Raw genomic sequence first — 25,698 nt, forward strand, 5'->3', positions numbered from 1 at the left:
TACCACTGGAGTCCAAGAGAGAAAACGAATACCTTCTATCTACACAATGGCGGCTTTTTCGTTTGTATGTAGATAGCTTGCATGCAGACTCGACTGGTTTTCCCGGGGATAAATTATGTTGAATGGAAAATTCAGGGTTTCTCTCCCAGTGGAGTCTGCGAATCAGTGACAAAAACGGTATCCGTTGATGTCAGCATTTTGAAACGATCGTCCATGCGTGACGCATTGCGAAAGACACAAGCAAGCTTTGGGAAGGAAAAATTTGAGTGTGCATTTATTGTTTGCTCTCCGTTATTTTGGGGGGGGGGCTTAGTTTATAGAAATATCACGAGCATTGGAAATCAATCATTGGTGCAGTACCACCGGAAGGGGGGCAAATGGAATTTACTAAAATTACAAAATTATGCCTAAAAATGTTTAAATGAAGTTAAGCTAATCCAAAGGGCGTAGTCGGTTGTGCCTCCAGGGCCTCCAAAACCTAACGGTGATCCTGGAAAGATAAATCTCAAAGTTTCCAGCTATAAGAACCATCCTCAACAAGTTTCTGGAGACAACAAGCATTTCAGTTTCCCAAATTCCCAAATTTCCCAAATTCGTAAGAAACCAGAGTACTGAAATTAAACTTTGTATTTCATAAAAAAGTGAGTATACAACACATATCGTTAAAACTGCAGATTTTTCAATCTTCCACATTTGGTTACTACTCGACAATCCTATGAACACTTGAGACAACATATGAAAACGGTGTTACGATCATGGTGACCTGATAAAGCTTTTTAGGGTCCTTGATGTTGACTATCACTTCAGCTTGTGGATGGAAGTAATCTTTTTTTCCTTCTTTCTCAAAATATTTCCCAAGGTGGTACACCAATTTGTATGTGCCTGTGAAAATACAGAATTGTATTATTACTCTGATGGCAAAAATTGTCGTCGCGTGTGGCTTGAGACAATAAAATGTAGTTTAAACTTTATGCAAGTAGTTTCAGCCTATTGCTCCACGGTAATAGCGAAGTGAAGAGGAGGCCATGATGTATGTCTGCACCTAGAAAGCTTTACTTGAATGATTGAAGATTCAAAAGCTTTAAAGCCTAGCAAGATTGTCTAAAGGAAGGACCTTGAATGATTCACTGAGTAATGTCGCCCTAGAAAATTGGGGTAAGTAGAGTTTGAGGATGCCCCCTGAGGGATTGGGTCATCTAGTGGGATTATCAAATGTCGTCGTTGAAAGGGGTTATCTTATAGGGTTCACCTAAGGGGGTTAGCTTAGACGCCAGCTAGGAAGGCTTATCAACGATGATTTTCTTAAAGGTTACAGCTAATGGGGTCGACAAAGAGGTTTATCTTAGGTGGCTGTCTGAGGAATCAAACTAGAGAGACACCAAGAGGTGGTGTCTTATAAGAGGGCAATCTAGCAGGTTGGTCGAAGGGTCATGTCTAAGGGGGTGGACTAGGATGGTTGCCGAAAATATCATTTAAGGGGGCTGACTAAGGGGGGATTTTAGAGGGTGAGCTAACGAGTTGTCTCTAGAGCGAAAGTCTCCTTGTATAAAGTATTGACTCATTTCGGGGGGGGGGGGGTCAACACCATTTGCCCGCTGCACACAAGGAGACGTGAAGATTAGGACTCATACCAGAAAGAAATTTTTCCTTTGGAATTAGATTTCCGATTCTCCCATCAAAGCTAGTGAGGGTATCTTGAAACAGCCTCCATCCACCAGCCTCTTTCCTGAAGAATTGTACTTTCATCCCACTGCCTGGCTTTCCTCTGGATACGTCCAGGACATGAGTGATAAACGGATACTGCGGACCCTTGCCTGCAGCCTCAGTCACAGAAAATAAGAATGAGGCCAAAAGCCCCAGTAACGCCAAGATATTCATTACAGCTGTTAGCCTGCAAAGCAATGTTGAATATGATTGGCTAGGAAAACAAGGACGCAAGGCATTATGGTAAATACCTCAGCATGTGACAAGGGCAGTAAGATATCTTTCTGTGATTAAAAAGAAGGTTACTAACGTGTTTTTGTTAAAAATTACAGACTCTCCAAAATTATGCGGCACGGACCATATTGGACCAGACAAATGACTTTCCTGCTACCCAAGCTCTGCAATAATTACACTAGGATCCTCTCTCTGTTCACCGACTGAATTATATGCCATTTTTACTGGGCGTGAAAGGTTTTAGGATAGGACAAGTTACCTGTAACGGCTGTTGAAAAATCTGGATTTACGGAATATGCTCTTAGCTCTTAGTCAAAGAACTTGATTTCTTAGTCGAAGAAAATGCTGTTTAGCTGTCACAGGAATATCAACTGACGCATTATCTTCTTTTGCAAGCAATTTTGACTTGGGTGGGGGATGGTCTTTTTGCAAGACTAGGTTATTCCCTAGTATCTCAACCTCTGTTAAAATACAACAATCAAGTTCAGTGAAATTATTATTTAGTCACACTCGCAGCTCCCATGACCCAATGTTTTTTTCTTGAATTCATATCTCTGCACTGCTGTCTGCAATGTCCACATAACCTTATAGACTGTGATTTCCACATCACCAAAAATCAATCCATACACGCTCATAACACACGCTTCGACCAGGACTTACACTTACAACAAATATGTACAAATTGGGGTAAACCGCGACAGCGATCTACCAGACAAGAACCCAACATTTATGATTTAAAAGACTTTTATGAGAGACCTTTTTCTTGCTTTTTAATCCCTATTTCATAAAATATTGTAAATGTTTATAACTTCTTTTAATTTCAAAATGGTACAACAGCCTCCCGGAGGAGAGTGGTTACTGGACATGCTTACAAAAACTGCAGTGTACAATAACAAAACATGATAATTGATATTTTTATTCAATATTTGTATTTAAATCCAATCTGAGGACGGATTTTAGCAGCAGCGTTTGGGGGGGGGGGTTTAGATAATGACTGGATTTTTGTGCCAAACCCTTCAGGTGACTCGAAAATGACGAAAACGCCCATTTTTAACATTCTGTTTCCAACTTTAAAATAATAAATATGATAAGACAAATTAAGCAACTTTTCTGCATCATTTTCTGCATCATGTTAAAGAATCAAAAATATGCTCTCGACCAAATCGAAGCGAATTTATCAAAGGAACAAAAGTATTGTGGGGTGTTGCACCCCCAAACCCCAAGAAATCTATTACTCTTTCAATACTTGTTAGATTGTCATTAACAGTCATGCCACGTGGGAAACAGCTTCTAAGATCAGTAAAGTTTTCGCGGCCTTTTCTTGCAACTCGATACGCATGGGTCTTTGCGGTCTTATAACCATCTTGCACTTTGTCCATTTCTTAACACTGCTTCACCGCTATCAATTACATTTCCAATTTTTTTATCCTTCCTCTATCTTCTGTTAATCTGACATCCATTTCTTGCCTTAAAAACTAAGTTGAAGCCTAACACTTTAAGCTTGAAATGGAGAAAATGGCTGCTAAAAGTCTCCAGATAACTGATATTAATGATTTTGAAACAATCGACCGATTCATAGCCTTTGGTGGACGCTCTCATATTTTCCTCCACTTTGAACCACTGAGCGATGCGCTGGGATTTTGCCGATTGGCCGAAAGTAATCACATGATATTCTCTGTGCACTGTGCGCAATTTGATTGGTCAACCCTTTGCAGTCGAGTGTGGCTGCCAGTGACCTGTGTCCAATGCCTTTATTCTTTTTTATTAAGGTATCTAGGCCAAGATAACCTAATTACTTTTTACAATCAGGCTTGTAGGCCGAAATGACCCATCGCCAACACAATTACTATAATTACAAGTTAACATAATTACAAATTAGCAATAAATCTCAGAAAACAGTAAACAGCTAATACAAAAATAAACAGATGAAAAAATTATTACATTCTTTTTTATAAGAACCAGTAAATTTAAGTTCAGGCTAGATTGTTCTTAATTCGTTCTTAAATTAAGAGGGTGTAAGCAGTGCTATTGCTAGCTTTTTCGCTCTAAGGAGGTGTTCAGGCCTCATTTGCCAACAAAGTGAGTGAGACAGCCTTAATTTGCTGACAAATTTGAATATTCACCGAAAAAGCACCCACACATCGCTAAAAATCCTCGATTTTGAGAAAAAACGTTGTTCAAAATTGCATTTTGCAGAAGCTCAGCCTCAGCTTGTTCATAATTTGTTCTTAACTTTTGACCAGTTTTGAGGCTCGTGTTCTTATAAAATTGTTCTTATAAAAAAAGAGTGTAGCAATAAATCTCAGAAAACAGCAAACAGCTAATACAAAGATAAACAGATGAAAAAATGATTATAAGCTAGAAAGTTTACGTTACGAAAATATGCACATAGAGGACTTCCAAAAGAAATCCCCGTGACTCAAAAGCCAGCGATATAAAATTGGCTATTGATATCAGGCAATCCGTATCTTCTTGACTCATCAATCAAATAAACTTTTCACAAAAGTCAAGGGATGATATTCCGTAATTTCCAGGAGGCGAATTTCGCAGCGAATTCGCGGCGAAATCGCTGATAAAGGCATCAAGGCATGCGCAGTTTTGATTTTTGATTTCACAGCGAATTCGCAAGAAAGTAGAAAAGAGTTCTACTTTTTCGCGGCTAACTATTTCGCAGCACCTAATAACCAGCCAAAGCATGGTAAATTTGCTTGATTTGTAAAAAAACAATCTTGGAACATTCGCCACGCGTCCAGTTCTGAAAATTGGCGCCTTAAAGTTGAGTTTTGGGGGAAATCATTATATAATTTCGCAGCGAATTCGCAGTCTCGTGAAAATCAAAGACAATTTCGAAGCGAATTCGCAGTGAATTCGGTGCGGAATTCGCCTCGTCGAAATCAGCCTTTATAAACAGCTTTGAAAGATGCATACAGAGCAACAACATAGCAATCAACGTTAGTAGAATTTCTGCTACAGCAACTTGTCACAGTCGGTCGCACCGGTTAATGTCACACCTTTAATTAGCCTTCTCAGCCAGGAAATTTGTCGCTGAAACCGGAAACAACGTTCATATGCCATAAGTAAGTTTATTATCACCTACCTGCAAGCTTTATTCACTTTCAAACTTCTCTCACCAAGTTCAGTCTCTGTTTACCTGCGAAATTTTCACTTTTGAGAATCTACTTCCTCCCTCTTTGGAAGAATCTACTTCCTCCGAAGAGTCACCACGCAGGCTTGTCTTTACCGGATCTAAGTAGTAATAACTAAAATACGGAACATCTGCCCAGTAAGTCAATGCTACTCTACTATTCTGTGTCAATGCTGTGCTATTTGGTCAATGTTTTATCGGAAGCCAAAATATTTCCTGTTAGTGCTGGCACGTGTTTTCCGCCAAACTTTTCACCAAGTGTAAAAATCCCCGCAGTGTGATTTGTGTTTCGATTTCGGATGCTTGAAGGACCACCAATTCAAACAGCCTAACAGGTAGGACTCCTTATATTTTGATTTATTCGTTTCCCTAGGTCCGTTCTCCACCGTATTTCTCAAGATAGAAGGGTACCGGTATAGACACGGTCTAGAGGGGGGCCAAGTGATGTTATTATACAAGGAAGTGAAGCTATTCATAATCAGTGGTGATTTCTAGGGGGTGTAGGGGGCGATAAATTAGCCCCCTTGTTTAGTCTTTTCTTGGTTTCTTGATTGAACCTCTGAATTAGAGTTCACACGCCATGCTCTGACGCTGTAAACAGTCGAGAAATTGAAACTGGGATTTGCAGAAAATGGAAACAGGAATATACACAAGTTATCATCGATATGCTCATAATATAGGGCTTACCTCAACATCCTCGCGACTTGCTGGTCTGACTCGAAATGATTGCGCCGAAGACGATCCCTGTAGTTCATCAATCAGTGTCGCCGGAACGAAATTCATATTGGGGGGGGGGGGGGCTGCCTATTGTTTTCCTTCTCATTCAGTACACTGTTATAAAGGAAACATACTACAGTTTGACAATTATTGGGGGGCTCCATCTCAGCTGCTAAACTTTCATCGTCAATAACCAAAGATCCGTATGAATTTCTTACATAGCCAGGTGGTGTCACATCCAAGTTAAACCTGTTGTCTGATGTATTCGCTGTTTCATTCGCGTCCGCCATTGTGAGTTTGGGGTGCGGCAATGAAAACAACAACAATCGCGCGCAAAGGTTGCTGGTCAGTAAAGGGTCTTTAAACAATTCTTCATCGATCATGCTTTCGAAAGTTTCCCTTGTCCTGAAAAGAACTAGATCATTCTCTTATCCTTGGTACCTTTTTGATTAGTGTCTCACCTTCGTAGTATACTGCTAAATTGATAAACCGTGCTTTCAATCATTTTCTTTATAAGAAACAAAGGTCGATGCTGAATACTCCACAGGGGCGGACTGGCCGGTCGGACTACCGGGCGATCGCCCGGTGGGCCCTCCCAAAATTATTATAATTTTTTCTAATTTTGCTATTAAATGAAAACTCGTATTGTTTGGTAGGGGGCCTCTTCTGTTTCCATAACACCGAGACTCTCTCAAGATTAGTGGATGAAGAATGAATAAAAAGGTCACTTTGCGGTATTTAAGTTCTGAAAAAGCATTTCCCAGAATTTGGGGCCCCATGTAAGCAAGGAGAATCCTGGACCCAGGGCTCACTGTCCCCAATGCAATAGAACGATACTTAAATGGAAGTTCCAAAATCTGATAAATTTTCTTTTCGGGCCCTCAGTTTAAATGTTTTCATTCAGTCATAGGTTAAGGTGATAAGGACATGACAATTTTTGGGACTCAATTTCTAGGAAGACACATTATTTTAATGCTAACCAAAAGGAGTATAAATCAAAACAGCAGAAGAGCTCAACTCCCTCAGCTCTGACAAAATTTTTGCTGCAGTATATCCATATTTTGCTCCAGTATAAAACATGAATGGCTCGCCAAAGATCTTAGGTATAAAACATCGGTACTTACGCCAAATTTTGGTGTATTTCTTTGGCAAAATTTTGGCATAATTCCATTGGCGTGGTTTTACTGTGCTAGTTTTTAATTCGAAAATTTGCTGACGTGGTGACAGCCATGCGTGATTTGCCTTGACGAACTTTGCAAAATAACAGGTCCGTTGACACTGGGGTCAGGGTAGCAATGCCCCCTTCCAATAATTTGCAAAAGTATTCGAAGATCTTATAAGCGCAGCTTGATCTGACAGTTTTTCGTAAGGCAGGCATAGAAAAGCCCCCCCCCCCCCCCCCGAATCCAGTTTAGCAGTCTACGGGCCTGCAAAAAAATGAATAAGTTTTGAATGTCTCCCATTGTAAACTAAACAAGAAAAAGAAACGAGATATAAACTGGAAGACTTAGATGCATTACAAGCTTTATGCTCATAGAAATGTAGACATGAATCGACATCTAAACATAGAAAGGAATGACTCGTTATTGTTGAAAGTTTCTTACTGAGAACATTTATTTACTGTCTTCAATAGATAAGACAGGATTTCTTATATTTGCATTTAGAAATTTGTCCAAAGCTATGTGTATCGGAGATTTCCTGGGTACCAGAGCCTCAGTGATAAAAAAAGGTGATCCCTCTAGATACCATCCACCGTTTGTTATCACTGAAGCCCCCCTTTAAAAGTCATTCAGCTAGAAAACAATTATTTTTCCCCCGCAATGTCATGATTGCCTCTCATCTCTTATCCTACGTCAGAATCAAATTTCCAGTGAAAGTAATGATGACCTTTGTAAATCTTTAACACCTACGCCTAATTAGAGTTAATAGCAATATTCCAATAAATTTTAAGCCAGTATAAAGAACCAATATAAATAACGGCTACTTTGAGCATTTTTACATGAACAGTTGAAAGCTGTTGAGAGTTTTTGTCATGAAAAGGGAAATTCTCTCATTTTTGCGTTGATCTAAGCTCCAGTAAAGACTGCATGCGTTGTTCGTCAGAGTTTTTTTAAACTAAGCTGAGTCTTATGTGATATTCAGATTTAAAGCAACTGAAATATGCAAAATTTTGGTTTTATGGGGTAACAGCTACTATTGACATGTATTTTGTTAATTTTAAACCCCTTGGATGTGAAGGTTCCCCGTGGCTAGGTTTACAGATTACAACGCTGTATTTTCTTAACAACGCAAAATCGAGGTTATGTTCCACGGTAGATTTGTGAGAAAATTAATCTGTGTTTTTTAAACGTTATTTTTGTTAATGGAGGGTGGTCAAAATGCCCAATTTTCGGCTTTGGCCTAAGTTTGTTTACACTTTCCTGCGCTGTGATTGGCTCAGTGGCGAGAGAGGTCACGTCGCTAGCTGTAATTCAAATTCCGAAAGGTTCCACAATTAAAGGAATGATTTTTGAAATAATGTTTGGAAAGGCCAGAGACCTATTTTCCTAAAAGATTATCTCAAGCAGGGTCGCCAAAAATGGGACAGGGGGCAAATTGTCCAAGAACGTCATAAAGGGAGCCTCATAAAGAGATTCTATTTTATGAATGGAATCAATGAAAACCAACGGAAGTATTCCAAAAATATTAAACAATTGCAAGGAAATGACTGCAAAAAAATATTCTATGAAGTGTATTTAAGCTAATCTAAAGAAACCTGCTCAAAAAGATTTTCTGCTTGCTTCACTCGCAAGGAACCATGTTTTTTGCTTTGCCACAGGGCCACTAAAATTTTTAGATCATTCAAGATCATTTAATTGGAAAGGACACACTTTTTTCCAACCTGAGTTACGAAAAACTGTAGAAATTCATTTGTCATATTTGAAGAAGCTTTTTAATTTGAAGAAGCTGTCACACCCGAAACCATACCCATATTTTGGGAGTACAAAAGTGCAAATCTGGGACGCAGCTGCCATGGAATCCATACTAGGGTGTGCTCAGGTCCCATTTCCTTAAATAGTGGGTTGAGTGATTCAAAAATTTATTTGCCGATAACTCCAAAACTTGCTTACAAAGTTCCCCTCCATGGCAAACTCGTTTTTGCAATGGAAGTTTTGCCAAGGGGTCAACACAGAAAGCATTAATAATAATAATAATAATAATAATAATACCTTTTTACTGTTAGTTTGACAATAGTGTGAACAATAACAAACACTAACATGAAGCAATTTAAGAGATTGCATTATGGAAGTCATTGACTGCAAGCGTTACAGGCGCATTGATTTTCGAAGTACCAATCTTTTATAATAATTTTGAATTGACTTGCATTTTTGGATGATTTTATTTCATTTTGAAGAAAATTCCAAATCTTTGGACCCAAAAAGCTTATAGATTTTATACCATAACTTGTCATTTTGACCTTTGGAACAGATAGAGTATCAATTTTTCGAAGATTATAGCTATTGGGTTTTGGGAGAAAGTAGTCTTTAATAAAGGCTGGATTCAAGTTGTGCAAAGTTTTGTAAACTTCTAGAGCTTTATTATACTTTGTAACTGTAAGGTCAATATTTCATTTACAGATTTTACGATGGCACCTGTGATGCTAGGTCTGTTAATCTGCTTGAGTCTTCTGCCTGTTTTTGCTGAGTCAGGAGACCCCGGGAACCCTTTGACAACCCATGTGCTGGACGTGTCAAAGGGCCTACCCGGCAGGAACATTGCTGCCATGTTGTACAGATACAGAAATGGCGTTTGGATCAGCATAAAAGGCGGAATCACAGACTTCGATGGCAGGATGGGGTACTTTCTTCCCCAAGCTCGATTTACTCCAGGTGTGTTAATCAACTGAAATCATATTCGGTCCATAGTGATAGGCACCGCTGAGCAGGGGTGGCTGGGACCTTTAGCCCCCACTAATGGAGAAAAAGATTATGAGGTAAAAAAGGGTATAGTAAAGGGAACTGTGGAAGAAAAGGAAAGTGGAGCAGCTGCGAGGGAGAAGGAGAAAGAGAATAGCGGCAGAGGCTAATTTCTTTTTTCTCCTCCGCCCTCTCCCTTCCATTCTCCGCAGCTCCACCTTTTCTCTCTCCCCATTTCCCTCCCAATAGCCGCTGTGAAGGAGACTGCATCACGCAAAATATTAAGAAGAGGACCACCAGTAAAGCTTTTATTCGGTTTACCCCCCCCCCCTACCTCCCCCCGAACATTTTTTAGACCACAACTTTTCTAAACGCCCAGCGGTGCCTGAGCTATGTTAAACATCTATTGCTTGGAGCATCAATACTTCTAATGAACGAATCAACATTGTAAGAGATACGGGGGAAAATATCACAACAGCGTTGATTTGGAGAGGTACATACCTACAAAAGTCCTTCTTGGACTAGCAAGCAAGATGTTTTCTAAACTGTCAACATTGTTCTGGGGGAAAAGTGCAGTGGTGGCGTCAGGGGGGCTACAGCCCCTTCGTCGAAAGCATCTAGCCCCCCCCCCCCCCACATCGGAGAAAATTTTAGGTTATTGTCGGAGCAAATTTGACAAAATAACGTACGAAAACTACTTTTTTTAATCATTTTAGTCCCCCTGTCGGAAGCTCCAACCCCTCTGTCAGAAGATTTCTGGCGCCACCTCTGGAAAGGTGTGGGAAACCAAAATGTTTGATGTTCCAAATAATTGTGGCAGTGATTTTAGTAAACAAAATCATTCCATGGGGGAGAGAGGAATGGCTTAATTTGACCTTGAAAACTGACGTCAGTGTTGCAAGACTTTCGGCAGCCACAGTACCTTCAATTTTTACTTTGTAGGAGTCTATAAAATTTCATACAACCTGGCAAGCTATTGGACGAAGGAAGGCAAAGATTATTTCCACCCCAAAGCAGATATCGTCTTCAGAATAGAGGACCCAAAACAGCACTACCATATCCCGCTTTTGGTTTCACCTTTCTCTTACGTCACATACAGAGGGTCATAAGACTGACGTAGGCCTGATTTTGGTGTATGCTATGGGATTCTTTAACGAGACGTTTTAAAGGGCGATATTTTGTTTGTATTTTGCTATCTTGTATAACGCGTATGCTATCATTACAGTGTGATGTTTTGCATATTTTGAATCGATAATATGAAACTATGCTGATTTTTTTGCTTCTATGCCGCATTTTTATAAGGATTATAGTGTCATTTGGTCGCGCTGTGTTTGTAAGCATTACAGGACGATATTTTGGGACACTTTCGGAGCCTTGAACTTATGTAGCCCCTCGAAATTATGTATTCACGCTCACTCTCCCTCATAGAGTCTGTTGGGAAAGAAGATTATGTGGGAAAAAAGGGTATAATAAAGGGAACTGTGGAAGAAAAGGAAAGTGGAGGAGCTGCGAAGGAGAAAAAGAAAGAGAATAGCGACAGAGGCTAATTTTCTTCTCCTCCGCCCTCTTCCTTTTATTCTCAGCAGCTCCACCCTTTCTCTCTCCTCATTTCCCCCCAATAGCCGCTGCGGAGGAGAGTGCATCACGCTCTTGTCACAATTAGAGGTTCCGCAGCATCATTGTTCCGCAGAAAACAAAGAAGGAGACAAAAAGAGCACAACATTTGAAACCCCTTCTTGAAAGGTATATCTCGAGTTACACGCCAACATATTAACAATTTCAAAACATAAGCTTCGATAACCTAATCTTTGCAGTAATTACTTTCAAGTTGCATTTCAAAATTGTGTTATGTTTTTATAACTATTGTTCATACGTGGTAATTTTCGAGGGGCAAATCACTCCAAGAAAATCTCGTACACCTTTTATGAAAATCCTACTGCTTTATCTGAAAATCCCTAAAAATAATTTTGTTTTGGGTAAAATCTCGTACGCTATTTGCAAGAGTGAATTGCTCCTCGGTAATTTTGTAAAGGAAGCTTTGATGTTTATGAGTACAGATAGACGATTTATTCTAATGAATGTGTGCCATTTTGACTTGTTGTCAGGTTCCGGTTCAAATTTAACTTCAAGGAACCTAGAGGTTTTTTGATCGCTGATATAGTCAGGGATGTCGGAGCATATTTTGGGGCAGGGGGCTTTAGACAAATTGGCAAACATCAGGGGATGGGCTACAGAAGACGGAAGCTGATTTTAGTAGCGGGCTTCGTAAGCTATTCCTATAGCCTCAAAAGTTTTAGTTCAGTTTCAAGCTTCCTGGCTGCTCTGTTTGCAAAATAGCAAGTACCGGATATCATACATCAGCAAATAAGTGAGGGTCTATAGTCCCCCCTTTCCCGCTCCGGAATATCTGAAAGTGTCGTATGCTAGGGGTCTTGACCCGGGGGGGAGGCATTTCAATACTTAGTCGATGGGATGTGCCGCAGAATGGGGCAGAATATTATGAATTGCATCAAAACTCTGGGACGAGGTATCAAAATTAAGGAAATTTTCTGCAACATTTTCTCGAATGTACCCCTCCCCCCTTTGGGGGATTTGGGTAGGCTAAAAATAGAAAGACAATGATTATCGCCTGTGAAAAAAATCGCCTGTGAGATTTTGCATGTGACTGCTGTCATACTGCTGTGTCGTTCACCTTGTCGAACTTTGAAACATTCGTTTGAGGGACAATAGGTAACCATAAGATATCAAATAGCTTCATATGACGTATAAAATAAAGAAAAATTAATGAATATTAGGTGTAATGTTTTAATAGGCATAATTCTGTTTTCTCAGAACGTTCCAGCAATCGAGCTGTTATTAAAAACTTTGCTTTATTACCGTCATGAATCTTTAATACATTTAATTCTGAGATTATAAATTATCGTTTAAGTTCCTGTTGAAAACCTATTTAAAATTCTACTGTTTAGCTACGTAATCCAAATAATGAAGTTTGCCACATAATGGCTTAGCTACGTAATCCACATAATGGAATATCATCAAACTAATTCTACATTATTAATAATTCTAAATAATTTTGATGTAATATGAAAATGTAAAAACATTGTATGGATGGGTGGGCTTAGAAATGTGAGCAAATTGATCGTGTGTTTATTGGGTGTTTTGCCAGCACAAGCAGCTCGTAGATGTATTTGGTAGAAAAAGGTTAAGATGAACTCTCATGTGTGTATCATTGCCGTAAAATATAAAATGATGAAATCATTATCGAAAAAAAGTGATGAAATGGATGCCTCTTTTAATCTGAGGGACATGGGCCCTTTAATGATAAAATAAGAAGCAAGACCAGAGCCTGGAGGAACTACATAAGCTAGGCATTTCGCGTTCTTTCACAAGTCCATCCGGGTCAATTTGCCGTCCCATGAGAATCTTTGATGCTTCGAACAGGCGATGTTTGATGAAAACGGACCTCTGTCTGGATAGCCATCAGCCTTTGTTTGAAGATGAAGATTTCCTTCAGCCAACCGTTTCGCAGCTAACTTGAGAGGCAACCAAACAAGATTGTTGCCTAGCAACCAAACAAGCTTGTTGCCTAGCAAGCAACCAATGGATAAGCTCATAATTTTAGTTCCAAGAATTTCATCGATTACTGACATTGCCGCTGTCCATTTCATCGTCGGAGTATTCAAAATTATCAGTTGGCTCTTCCGTTTCATCAGAGAGCACTAAATAGTAAATATTTGATTTAAAAAGAAATGATGCTAGCACTGAGCACTGAATAACAACATTGACAAACCCGATTCAATGCAAAATTTCAAGCAAATGCGACTGTGTAAGAATTTGTTTGTAGCTAATCCTCGTGCCTATTTATAGCAAATGCTTGTCCATTCTTGGAAGTGTATGAATGAACATAACTTGTTTAAAGACCCACTGTCAACCTACAAAGAAGCCTCTATAATTTACAGGGTCTTCTCTTGTATATCAACAGCGCGCCTGTTCAATTTCACGAATTTCTGTGCCAGAAAATAAAATATGCGCAGTTACACCAGGAAGGTAAACATATCAAAGAAACGAAGCTGTCAGTTGGAGAGCCGTTTTTTAGAATGCATGCTAACGAATAGAAAGTTGCTAACTCCGCCACATTAGATTCGACTCAGAGAGACAAAATATTGCCATTTGCAAAGTTTGAAAGCAATTAGCATGAAAGCTAAGGTTTTTGTTATCGGACATTCCATACAATCATGAACTTGAATACAGCTTAAAGACTCATTGCTAACAATGAGCCATTGCACTACGCAAGCATCCCATAATGCATTTGGAGACAGTCTGAAATCACTTTTGGTTTATCCGTAGAAGTTTACTGCCATTGTTTGGACCGTTGCCACGCTCGCAAAGGCCCATTGTTAGCAATGAGTCTTTAATGCCTATGCAAATTAATTTGAGCATGCCAGCACTTCAAGAATCATACAACAGCGCATTCTTTCTTTTTCTGACACAGAAAATCGTGACATAGAGCAGGCGCAATGTTGATAAACAAGAGAATACCCTGTAAATTATAGAGACTTCTTTGTTGGTTAACAGTGGGTCTTTAAAGAGGAAATTATGCTAATCTGGATACCTTATGCGGCAAGTTAAGAGTTATCGATCCCATAACAGGACTGACAGAAACCGAGAGATGAATTTATAACATCAAATTCAATAGAACCTAAATCCAGGAAAGAAGCGAGAACAGAGCCTTGAGGGACTACACAAGCTAGGCTTCTTTCACAAGTTCATCAGGGTGTTATCATGTCAACTTACCATCCTCATGGGAATCCTTGATGCTTCGAACAGGCGCCGAGTGTTCCCATTTCTTTCTTTCGACCATCTTTCGCTTTGCTACAGGTTTTAAATGCCTTTTTTTCCGTTTCATCCACGATTCCTCGCTCTCATACCATTTTCTCCTCGGTGTTTCTCGCTGTACATCAAACTGCGTTTCGTCAGGCAAATGTCTTTTAACCTCCGACCTCTGACCTTGCATAGCTTTTGACTTCTGACCTTTGACCTCAATACCTTTACCTTTGACTGCTCGATTACCGTCAGAATTATTCCTGTCACCAATACCTCTTTTGTCTCTGCCCAATGGTTCAATGCTTTTGTCACTTTTGCTTGCACCCAAACTAGGCATAACTTCTTCATCTAAATTGAACGTACCTCGTCTTTTATGTTTGATAGGCGGCAAGTAGGTTGGTTGTGCTTCTTTAAGTAAGTTTATGAATTTGTAATAGCTATGGAAGAGAGGTAATATAAGTTGCTGCAGTGAACTGATTTTATCTCAAAGGAAAAAACTCTAATTCAGCGGCGTAATAGAGGACCTAAGGAAAAACTAACGCAAGGAGCCCCTGTCTATGGACTACAAGGAAGTACGATCCAACACTCTGGAGTATGAAAAAAAACAACAGAAAGCTGTAATAACGACAATTTTTGTTAATTAGGGGGAGCTTAGCTATAGAAGCTTCAATTGAAGAACTGCAAAAAGTTTAAACAATGAGGTATACTTGAGATAATTCTTTAAAAATAAAAATAGAAATTTGGGAATCCCTCTCGGTTAGAGGCCATTAGCTATCGCAACAAGGTGCCCTAAACTGCGTTAGGCCACTGCTCTAATTACAAATCAATTAGATAGATTTAAGTACAATCTACCTCTTCATCTCACACAACTTTGATGTAAAAATGAAATTTTCACTTCAAAAGGTACCCAAAACAGGGTAAAAATAGCGCCCATAAGAAGTCATCATCATCAGGTACCATCTTCTATCAGAAGGTTAGCTACCATGACCCTCTTACTATCCCAAAATCCGCGTTTTGGTTTGTTGTCATGGTCATAGATAAAAACTAAGGGCTAATAGTAGAGATGGGCCCCCAGAACCACCTCTACAGTGTTTTTAAAGGAACACCATCCCTCTTTCCAGGAGTTCTTTCGCCCGAAGCCGTTGACCCCTGGAGTCGTAGCTCATCCACCCTCCTTGCCGGTCTCCCGCCGAGTTAGCCGTTGGCCATCGCTCGTAGCCCTGAGCTAGGGAACCCTGCCAGGTGGTACCAGTCGGGTCAGACTGGACCTGTAAGCTAGTGGAGGGGAGAGACGCTTTAAATCCCCATTCATGTCCTTTCGGAGCATGCCACTGCCATAAGAAGTAAACAGATGAAACAGCTTCAAAACACAAATGGAACCTACTTTATCCATCCGTTATTTTGTGAATCGCAGTGCTCCAACAGTACATCCATTGTTTCGCTGTCAATTTTCAAATAATATCTGCAAATTATCCTCATCTAGAATAATAATTGAATAATAATTCAAAGATTGCATTCTGATTTATGTTTAGTTCATATTTAGTTGAACTCGTGAAAATTTTTGAGAATAAATAAGTCCAAATTCAAATTGGTAGTCAAACAACGCATATGGTTTAAAATTATCCTGTTTACCTTCAAGTGCTTGATAGGAAATGCGCCTGCAATCCTTGCCAAAAATACCTGGAACGCCTTCCCATTGCAGCATGCAAATGAACAAAGCAGGTCTAAAACTACCTTACCAAAATATCACTGCAGCTTCAAAAATTTCGACCCACTCCACCCGTACAATGTTGATTTATTTTCTCAATACCTTCATAGAACTTTCAGTGAAAACATTTTTACCTTCAGGATCAAAACAGCCCAATTGAACAACATTGTAATGGGGGTAGGGGTAAAGGAAGGGATTTTTTTAAAAAAAGCTTCATCTTTGCGCAAGTGTTCAAACAATTTTGGCAAGGATTGTGTGTATTTACGGGGCATGGTGGAGAGGTATGTGCCCTATAGAACTCTCAGATCGAGTAATGCGCTGCTGTTAAAGGTTCCTCGTTTCAAGAACAAAACATTAGGTGCTAGAACTTTTGCCTATGCTGCAGCTAGTCTTTGGAACAGTTTCCGTTTGAAATTCGTTCTGTTTACAATATTGATAATTTTAAATCGTTATTAAAGACTCATTTATTTAAATTAGCTTATGATGTTATGTTATAGGTTTTAAATTGTAAAGTGTATAGAATATTGTATTAAAGTTATGCACTTCAATCATTATTATTATTATTATTATTATTATTGTTAGCATGCATCTTTAGAATGCCACCAATACGGCACTTTGCGACAAGAGGATTTAGCACTCAAGAATAAAGGCCCTTCCACAACCGCATGTGTTACAGTAACTGTCTTCTACCTGTGTTTTGTATTTCCTTGCAGTATGATATTAGGCCGGTTTTGAAAATATAGCCGCAAAGCATGCCGGTTGCGCAAGTGCCTATGATGTCTATTAGCAATATTCGTATGCCAATGGCACTGATTGGTCAACTTCCACAGTCATGTGCTCGTGTTTCTGATTGGCCTATTTCGATCCACAACTGGGTATAAATATTTCCTAGCGTAGAGTTTTCGATCTATGTTCTGACGTTTTTAACTCTGAAGAGTGTCAGACAAAAAGCTTTAGCCTTTTTAAATGTTTGCTATATTTGAAAGCCATTTTAAATCAATATAAAGAACCTAAAGAATGTTAGAAGAAGTCTTGCCAAGAAGAAATGGCCCAATGACGGATACTTGTAGGGGAGCTATATATATAGAATGGCTGACCTCCTTTATTCTCATAAGGTGTGAGCGGCTTCTGTCGCAGTTTTCCAGAGAGTTCGTTATCTCCTCGAAATCAAATGCTTGACTGTGCTTCTGTGAGTAATTTCTGAAATACTTCTGAACACGCTTGACCGCAGCGTTGTAAAGTTTCGCCTCTTCAGTTTCATTTTCGGTTGAATCTTTTGTTGATGGGTTCATGGACGTAGCATTGTAGGAATCTATTGAATACAATTAGATAAATTCAGTTTAGACAAAAGGGCTGGCTAAACGAATCAAACATCCACAAAACATTACCCAACATTTTTGTACCAACATTGCTGGACGAAGTTTTGTCACCTGGCCAGCCGAATCGAACATCTATTACCCAACATTTTTGTATCAACATTGTTGGACGATGTTTTGTGACCTGGCTAAACGAATCAAACATCCACAAAACATTACCCAACATGTTTGTACCAACATTGCTGGACGAAGTTTTGTCACCTGGCCAGCCGAATCGAACATCTATTACCCAACATTTTTGTACCAACATTGCTGGACGAAGTTTTGTCACCTGGCCAGCCGAATCGAACATCTATTACCCAACATTTTTGTATCAACATTGTTGGACGATGTTTTGTGACCTGGCTAAACGAATCAAACATCCACAAAACATTACCCAACATGTTTGTACCAACATTGCTGGACGAAGTTTTGTCACCTGGCCAGCCGAATCGAACATCTATTACCCAACATTTTTGTATCAACATTGTTGGACGATGTTTTGTGACCTGGCTAAACGAATCAAACATCCACAAAACATTACCCAACATGTTTGTACCAACATTGCTGGACGAAGTTTTGTCACCTGGCCAGCCGAATCGAACATCTATTACCCAACATTTTTGTACCAACATTGCTGGACGAAGTTTTGTCACCTGGCCAGCCGAATCGAACATCTATTACCCAACATTTTTGTATCAACATTGTTGGACGATGTTTTGTGACCTGGCTAAACGAATCAAACATCCACAAAACATTACCCAACATTTTTGTACCAACATTGCTGGACGAAGTTTTGTCACCTGGCCAGCCGAATCGAACATCTATTACCCAACATTTTTGTATCAACATTGTTGGACGAAGTTTTGTCACCTGGCCAGCCGAATCGAACATCCACAAAACATTACCCAACATTTTTGTATCAACATTGTTGGACGAAGTTTTGTGACCTGGCCAGCCGAATCGAACATCTATTACCCAACATTTTTGTATCAACATTGTTGGACGAAGTTTTGTGACCTGGCTAAACGAATCAAACATCCACAAAACATTACCCAACATTTTTGTACCAACATTGCTGGACGAAGTTTTGTCACCTGGCCAGCCGAATCGAACATCTATTACCCAACATTTTTGTACCAACATTGTTGGACGATGTTTGTGACCTGGCTAAGCGAATCAAACATCTATTACCCAACATTTTTGTACCAACATTGTTGGACGAAGTTTTGTGACCTGCCCCCCGCTTCCACGGTCCCTGATGTCACTGATCTTACCTGTGACAAAATCCCAAAGATGCTTATAGTTAATTTTTCCATTATTGTTCCTGTATTTCTCAACGAGCTTCTCCAGCGTTCCGCCAATTATGAATATCTGATACATCAGCAACACATCCCTAAACTCTCTCACTGTGATATACCCGCTGCCGTTGGAGTCGAGCCGTGTCATGGCTCTCAAGGCGTAAGCCAGCTTTTGCTTGTTTGTGCTTTTGAGGCAATCAACGACTTGCTCTGCCAATGCATTGTTGTCTCTTTCGTTTTCACTGCTGTTTTCATCTTTATCTATAGAAATTAAGATCGATATACAATAAACTCCCGATAATTCGAAATCCCCATAACTCGAAAACCCGATAACTCGAACACTCAATCAGTGGCGCGCCAGCTATTACAGAGTGGGAGGGTAATGGGCGTGGCCAGTGTGACCACACCCCTTTTGCCTCGTTCCAGTGATTCATCTCTTTCCTTTGGAAATTTGATCTACCCCTACCCAGCGCTTTAATCTATTTTTAGAAAAAAATATATAGACTATATTTTCAGAAAAGTGGAGAGGTAATTACCCCCCATACAACCCCTTGGCGCTGCCACTGCACTAAATAAATTAATCTGACATTGCATCCCTATCTATTAACCAATAAGCTGCAGCTTAAAATTATATTTTGGTGTGTTTTGCTGTGGTTTATAAACGAGGGCGGTTCATAAACAAGGACGGCTATCCTGCTACCTCAAGCTGAGGATGATATTGTTAGGGAGATGAGCAAGAGAAAGTTTTTCAATATGTGAGGCAACCCTCCGTCCTGGAATCAAAGAGCATGCGCATGGAAAGAATTTATTGTTACGCATGCTCTCTTACTCCAGAACAGAGGGTTCACTTGAAGATTTTTTGCACGCCCGTCTCCCCAACCAAATATAGTAAAAGATGAGGAATAAATACATCCGGTAGCGGCGCACCAGGGGAGACTGGGGGAAACACGTCCCCTCAGTTCTCAGCAGAATCGATTTTGTATTTCGTCTAAATTCGATGAGAAAATGTTGGGACAGGGGTAAAATTTTGGCAACGTACTTTATATGATGGACTTTTTGACAAAAGTTAGTCATGGGCGTTCCCTTCAGGTAAAAGGGCGTTTTCAGATGCTAAAAAGGGCGTGGCTAAAGTTTTTACTTTGCCCCTTCCCCCTAGTGCGTTGTGGCTGGCGCCGCCATTGAATACATCTGGACGATAATCGTCAGATCCGTCAGAGGATTTAGAAACTTTCTTTGCGTAAACAAAAGTTATTAATTGCCATTGGCTAGGTGTAAAATTTGCATTCCTTGTTGGAAAAAGGGGCATTGCTGTCGCCGCCACTGCCATCAAGCCGAAGATGAAAATATCTGTTTCATAACTAATTTCTATGCAATATCCTTAAAAAAGTGTTTCAAGCAGTTAGAGAGCGTGATATCTAGAAATTTCTTACTCAGCCCCATGACCCCCTGTCCACCCCCACATATTCCGCCTAGCACCAGCACCACCCCTTCCCTCCTCGTAGAACCCTTTTCAGTTTGACATCGCTTACCATTTTCTATTGGGTCTAACACCAAAGATGAGGACTGGAGTTGCTCTTGAGCTCGCCGTTTGTTTCTCTCTGCCTGGAGTTGATTGCTTCGTCTTTGGTCCAAGTCAAGACTTGATGTGGTGAGTTTGTTTGGCAAGGCACCATTGCGCATGTAAAGTTGCTTTTCTGGAATATAAAACAATTTTAACTGGTTTTGAATCTGACCAAGTTAAAACCAAAACTTCACTCAAGTTACGTCATAAGTTAAAACTTCAAAAACTGAGAGACATGCTAAATAAGAATACAAAGTAAATTGTAAAGGAGAAACAAGAAAGGGGGTCACCATTTCCACTTTCCATCCTTGTCAAATTTTTCTTTAAACAATCCAAACACATCAAATTGCAAAAACCCCACATTTTTCTTCCTCAGCCCCTCAAATGAAAACTAGCTTAGCAAGCATTAATCTATATTTCCATAGGTAAAGCCAAACATTTTCTAGAGGCCTAAAAACGTGCTTTTTGACGACAAAAAGGGCCTGTCTCACCCTTTAAGGGTGTGGTCCAAAGATAAATACTCTTATATGCTGCTTTTATGCATTCCTGTTTCAAAGTGCCATGCTTTGAAAGTTCAGCTACCACAGAAATGTCCACACGTAACAATTGTTGCAAAAAGGTTAAAGGGTGAGTACAAAAGTTGTTTCTTTTCCCGGAAAAATCCTTAAATGTGCTGAAGGACAAAATGTTGGGGGTAGCTTTATCAGAATAGCATTAACAAACTGAATGACAATTTTCAATACTTGCCTGTATCTAGTAGTCCCCTATCAAATCGGGGGCCATCATTGCTCCCATACTTATGATAATTATGTCTACTCTTCTGATATTTGCTAAAGCTTTGTTGGCTAAAAGGATTGAAGCCTTGATTATATTCCTTGACATAATCAAAGTCCGGCACTTGAACCAATTTTCCACCAACTATCTTTGTTCTGTACTGTGAGCCTGCCATTCTTAACTGCTACATCATTCTACATTAGGATTGTCTTCAAATCTGCAAAGAATTCAATTCAATTCAATTTCATTAGTATACTACAGAAGAAGAATGCGACATAAACAGGGCCTCCGACGAAAGGGGGGGGCCGGGGGAGCCTTGGCCCCCCACTTTTAAACAAAACAATAGAGTTTTTTTCAAAATCTTTTGTTATGGGTGTTAAATTTTTCCTTGCCCCCCCCCCCCACTTTTCAACCTTTGTCGGAGCCCATGATAAACACTGTAATATACACAACCAAAGAAACAGCATGTAAATTACGTTTTATTTTTCTCTTAATAAGTTAGGTTAATGCTAGATTCCAGTCTATTAAAGTATACAAATTAATTATTGATGGATTGTTCCTTACAGCCATTTTGAGGTGAAAATATTTTGACAGGGAGCAAACCTCTTTTTATAAGAAAGTAAGGTGCACTGAAGAACTCCAATTTGTAATTGAAAAGCAACAACGTATTTTCCTTGCAATCGTTCAAATTCAACCAAATTTATTTGAAATTATACCAGGACAGGGGGGGGGGCTCTCTCCTTGATTAGTTTACCTATTGAGAGAGCTCCTCCTTTGAGTAATTCCCTCCATATCATGATTTTCTCTTTGTTAGCATATATTGTATTAATTTTTCATATCATTGTATTAATATTATGTAATAGTGTTTTATTTCCTTGTAGTTTTGTTACTTGTTGGTATTGTTAATCATAAGATTGTATGTAGTGAATTTAAATATAAATGAAACTGAAATTTTATAAGAAAATTTTATGTTGGGCTCTTTAAAAAGAAAAGAATTTTAAGGGCTCGAATTTTGAGACCTATTAAAACCAACATTGTCTTTTGATGATTATTCTATTAATATTATATGGAACCAGACAAAATAGAATGTATCAAATTATCTTTTATTGCTAAAATTACATAGTTGATTCAGTTCTGTTTGTTGGGTTTTTCTTTACATAACCAATACCATTATTTTCCTTGGGTTTTATTAGATAGTTGATGTTATGGCATTGAGGATCTTGCGGATAGACATAGCATATTTAAAGCATTTCATTTTTTCCATTGCTGCTCAGTAACGTTAAAATATTCCAATTTCATGTTAAGACAGTTGTAAGAATATTTTAGTGTTGAAATTAGGAAATAGCTAAGAAAGTCTGAAGAATGGGCTGACAAAAACTTTCTTTTATAAAAAAGTCTACAATCCTGGACACAAATGTTGAGACAAAGTGCAATTTTTGTAATTTTCTACTTTACCTTGCCCCTGTAAATTCGAATCCCCCCTTGCTTCCCAAAGCAATGTTGGATTTGTAGTTCTATCATTTCTCCCTCAAAATCATATGTTCAACATTGAATTGGGGGAGGGGGGAAAGTTATTTTTTAAAGGAAAGTGAAAATAAAAGCTTTCCTTGAAAAATCTCAACCATTTTTGTCTGGGATTGTAGATGATATATGTGTGTGGTGTCATTGATGTGTGTGGAATTTTAACATTCTGTTGTCTATATCCAAATTCTTTTCTCTCTATAATAACAGAAGTACTACTTTTATGATACAAAGATTTGCATTTTTAAACTTTTTAAACAAAGATTGTCCCTTTAAAAAGCAAAAAGAATCAGAAACTTAATGGAAGCACAAAGAGTGGATGGAATGGATTGTTCTGTGCATTATGATGCATGCTAGAGACCTGCTAGAAAATAGGCCACCAAGAAACTTTGTCAATTTTTCTTGTTACTCCCAAGTCCAAAACTATAGAAACGTGCAATCTATTCTATTGGACCCTTAAATCATTCTGTATTTAATACACAAGGCCATTGGTTTTTGGGACCCTTAAATCTATTCTGTATTTAATACACAAGGCCATTGGTTTTTGGGACCCTTAAATCTACTGTATTTAATACACAGGGCCATTGGTTTTTGGGACCCTTAAACCTATTCTGTATTTAATACACAGGGCCATTGGTTTTTGGGACCCTTAAATCTATTCTGTATTTAATACACAAGGCCATTGGTTTTTGGGACCCTTAAATCTATTCTGTATTTAATACACAGGGCCATTGGTTTTTGGGACCCTTAAATCTATTCTGTATTTAATACACAGGGCCATTGGTTTTTGGGACCCTTAAACCTATTCTGTATTTAATACACAGGGCCATTGGTTTTTGGGACCCTTAAATCTATTCTGTATTTAATACACAGGGCCATTGGTTTTTGGGACCCTTAAATCTATTCTGTATTTAATACACAGGGCCATTGGTTTTTGGGACCCTTAAATCTATTCTGTATTTAATACAAAGGGCCATTGGTTTTTGAGACCCTTAAATCTATTCTGTATTTAATACAAAGGGCCATTGGTTTTTGGGACCCTTAAATCTATTCTGTATTTAATACAAAGGGCCATTGGTTTTTGGGACCCTTAAATCTATTCTGTATTTAATACACAGGGCCATTGGTTTTTGGAACCCTTAAATCTATTATGTATTCATTATACAGGGCTATTGGTTAATGTTGTTTTTGGGAGCATTTGCCCCTCCCCCCTAAAAAATTAACAAATCCTTTGCTTCAGATGGACAATTTTGCTTAGCTTCTATTATACTAAAACACTGGTGCCCCGAATAATTTAATCATTTCCTAAGCACTGTTACAACATCAACTTTAGCAGAATCTATCCTCAAAAAAATCTAACTGTTTTAACATACAAAAAACATATAACTGTTAAACTGTTCATTTATCTGGATTTCCTAAGTAGCAAAACAAAAACTCAACTTAAGTTAACTGGAATTAGCCTCTCGTTATTGCAGATTGATTAAAGCTAAACTTTCTTAACTTTTATCAGGCATTGCAGTGAATTTTAAAATACTCACCCAATTTACTTTCTATAACTTTCCAATATGACAGCTATTTTATTTTATCAAAAAGATACTTCATTTTAGATATTATCAATAATAACATAAACAATTTAGCAAATCTTGTATGAGTTTTTTTAATAGACATGTCGAATGATTATGAAATGAGGCAAAATAACTCACCAAGCAAAGTTTATCACAGCTTGATTCAAACAAGAATACTGATGCGTTAAAAAGAGGAGATAAGAAACATGGCAGGTCTTCTGTGGGTTTTTCTTTAGATATTGACAGTACTATTGTCCTGTTTGTTTATACTGATTCCCAAAATATATTCTTTATAATTGTATCAGAAAATCGATATAGTTTATTCGTATTCAAAGCTATTTGCACCTGTTATAAACAATTGTTTCGGCACAGGCCTAAGAGGTAAAAATTAAACTGTCGTTGGAACCACGCCAGCTTGCCCTCAAGCTAAAGTAAAAAGGTCATTTTTGGAGTCTGCGGTTGTGGTAGCAAAAAGTACTCTTTTCCAAAAATTCAACAAAAGAAAGATTAAATCGATACCTCACCATTAATCGCTTTTTATCGCCAAATCAATTGATCAGGCTTTTATGGCCGCCCATCTGCCTTTTTGACAGCAAGGAACTTCTTTAGAAGTTGTAGGCCCACAGCTGAGAAAACTTTTTGTTGTCGCCATAGCAACAACGAGCCTCTCATTAGCAGCACAAGTCAGATTGATCATCGTGGACAAGGGGAAGAGACAAGGCCAAAGGATAACACAGGCACCCACGCCGGAGCCAGGGGGCTGGAGGACTGCAGCCACCTCAATTTTTTGTTGCGACATCAAAAATAATGGTGAAGAAACTACCATAAAGATTACCAATTTGTCTAGAATCCTCCCCCACGCCAAGATGTGCACTAGCATCCCTGGAACATCATATTCCATTAAAGCTAAAATAAAACTCTTTTTCATTGTCTGATTCAATTGTTTACGTTGGTAGAGCTTCAGATGAAGGTATGCTTACTTCAAAAAAGCTCAAAAGTCCCTTCAAAATATGACTTGTCATGGTCTTTTAAAGTGAAAAGGGTCCAAACCACCAAAAAGCGTGGAGAATCCCCCCCCCCCCTCTTATGCCCGCCTTTCTTCTGAGTACGCATGTCTCCTGCCCATCCCTATGTTTAATAAAAGTTCCTCGCTGTAATGATGATGTAAAATAGTTTCCCGCCCTAAATTTTACCTAAGGACTCCATTGGCAACATTTTAAAAAAGGGCAACCTCGACAGTCACATGATCGCGTTTCTGATTGGCCTTTTTCGACCCACAACTGGGTATTTATATTTCCTAGCGCAGTCTTTTGATCTATGTTCTGACGTTTTATACTCTGAAGACTGTCAGAAGAAAAGCTTAAGTATGTTATAAAATGTTTGCTTTTTTCAA

At 38.9% G+C, this 25,698-nt stretch overlaps 3 protein-coding genes across 5 annotated transcripts; 1 reads left to right on the forward strand and 2 right to left on the reverse strand.

The window, feature by feature from the left end:
* Nucleotides 1-612: 612 nt before the first annotated feature.
* Nucleotides 613-5,176, reverse strand: LOC148960629 (uncharacterized). Its single transcript, XM_089110337.1, has 3 exons — nt 5,036-5,176; nt 1,632-1,891; nt 613-882 (listed from the first exon to the last, which is right to left on the reverse strand). Exons 2-3 carry the CDS (start codon nt 1,876-1,878, stop codon nt 701-703), a joined length of 429 nt encoding a protein of 142 aa, XP_088966463.1. The 5' UTR covers nt 1,879-1,891; nt 5,036-5,176; the 3' UTR covers nt 613-700.
* Nucleotides 5,177-5,287: 111 nt separating this feature from the next.
* LOC148960630 (5-hydroxyisourate hydrolase-like) lies at nt 5,288-10,965 on the forward strand. Its single transcript, XM_089110378.1, has 3 exons — nt 5,288-5,418; nt 9,418-9,669; nt 10,639-10,965. Exons 2-3 carry the CDS (start codon nt 9,426-9,428, stop codon nt 10,803-10,805), a joined length of 411 nt encoding a protein of 136 aa, XP_088966504.1. The 5' UTR covers nt 5,288-5,418; nt 9,418-9,425; the 3' UTR covers nt 10,806-10,965.
* A 145-nt stretch (nt 10,966-11,110) lies between these two features.
* LOC135690260 (uncharacterized) lies at nt 11,111-24,972 on the reverse strand. Of its 3 annotated transcripts, none has more exons than XM_065207764.2 (8): nt 24,830-24,972; nt 21,193-21,436; nt 20,414-20,578; nt 18,861-19,145; nt 17,326-17,540; nt 15,905-15,999; nt 14,491-14,957; nt 11,111-13,415 (listed from the first exon to the last, which is right to left on the reverse strand). In XM_065207764.2, exons 2-8 carry the CDS (start codon nt 21,392-21,394, stop codon nt 13,330-13,332), a joined length of 1,515 nt encoding a protein of 504 aa, XP_065063836.2. In that variant the 5' UTR covers nt 21,395-21,436; nt 24,830-24,972; the 3' UTR covers nt 11,111-13,329. The 3 variants fall into 3 exon arrangements, with proteins under 3 accessions (XP_065063836.2, XP_065063837.2, XP_088966334.1); XM_065207765.2 differs by having other exon boundaries at nt 24,825-24,962; XM_089110208.1 differs by lacking the exon at nt 24,830-24,972 and adding an exon at nt 24,444-24,811.
* Nucleotides 24,973-25,698: the final 726 nt, after the last annotated feature.

This window comes from Rhopilema esculentum, chromosome 1 (genome assembly GCF_057945365.1).
Source record: "Rhopilema esculentum isolate cy_ngs chromosome 1, ASM5794536v1, whole genome shotgun sequence".
Taxonomy (NCBI): Eukaryota; Metazoa; Cnidaria; class Scyphozoa; order Rhizostomeae; family Rhizostomatidae; genus Rhopilema; species Rhopilema esculentum.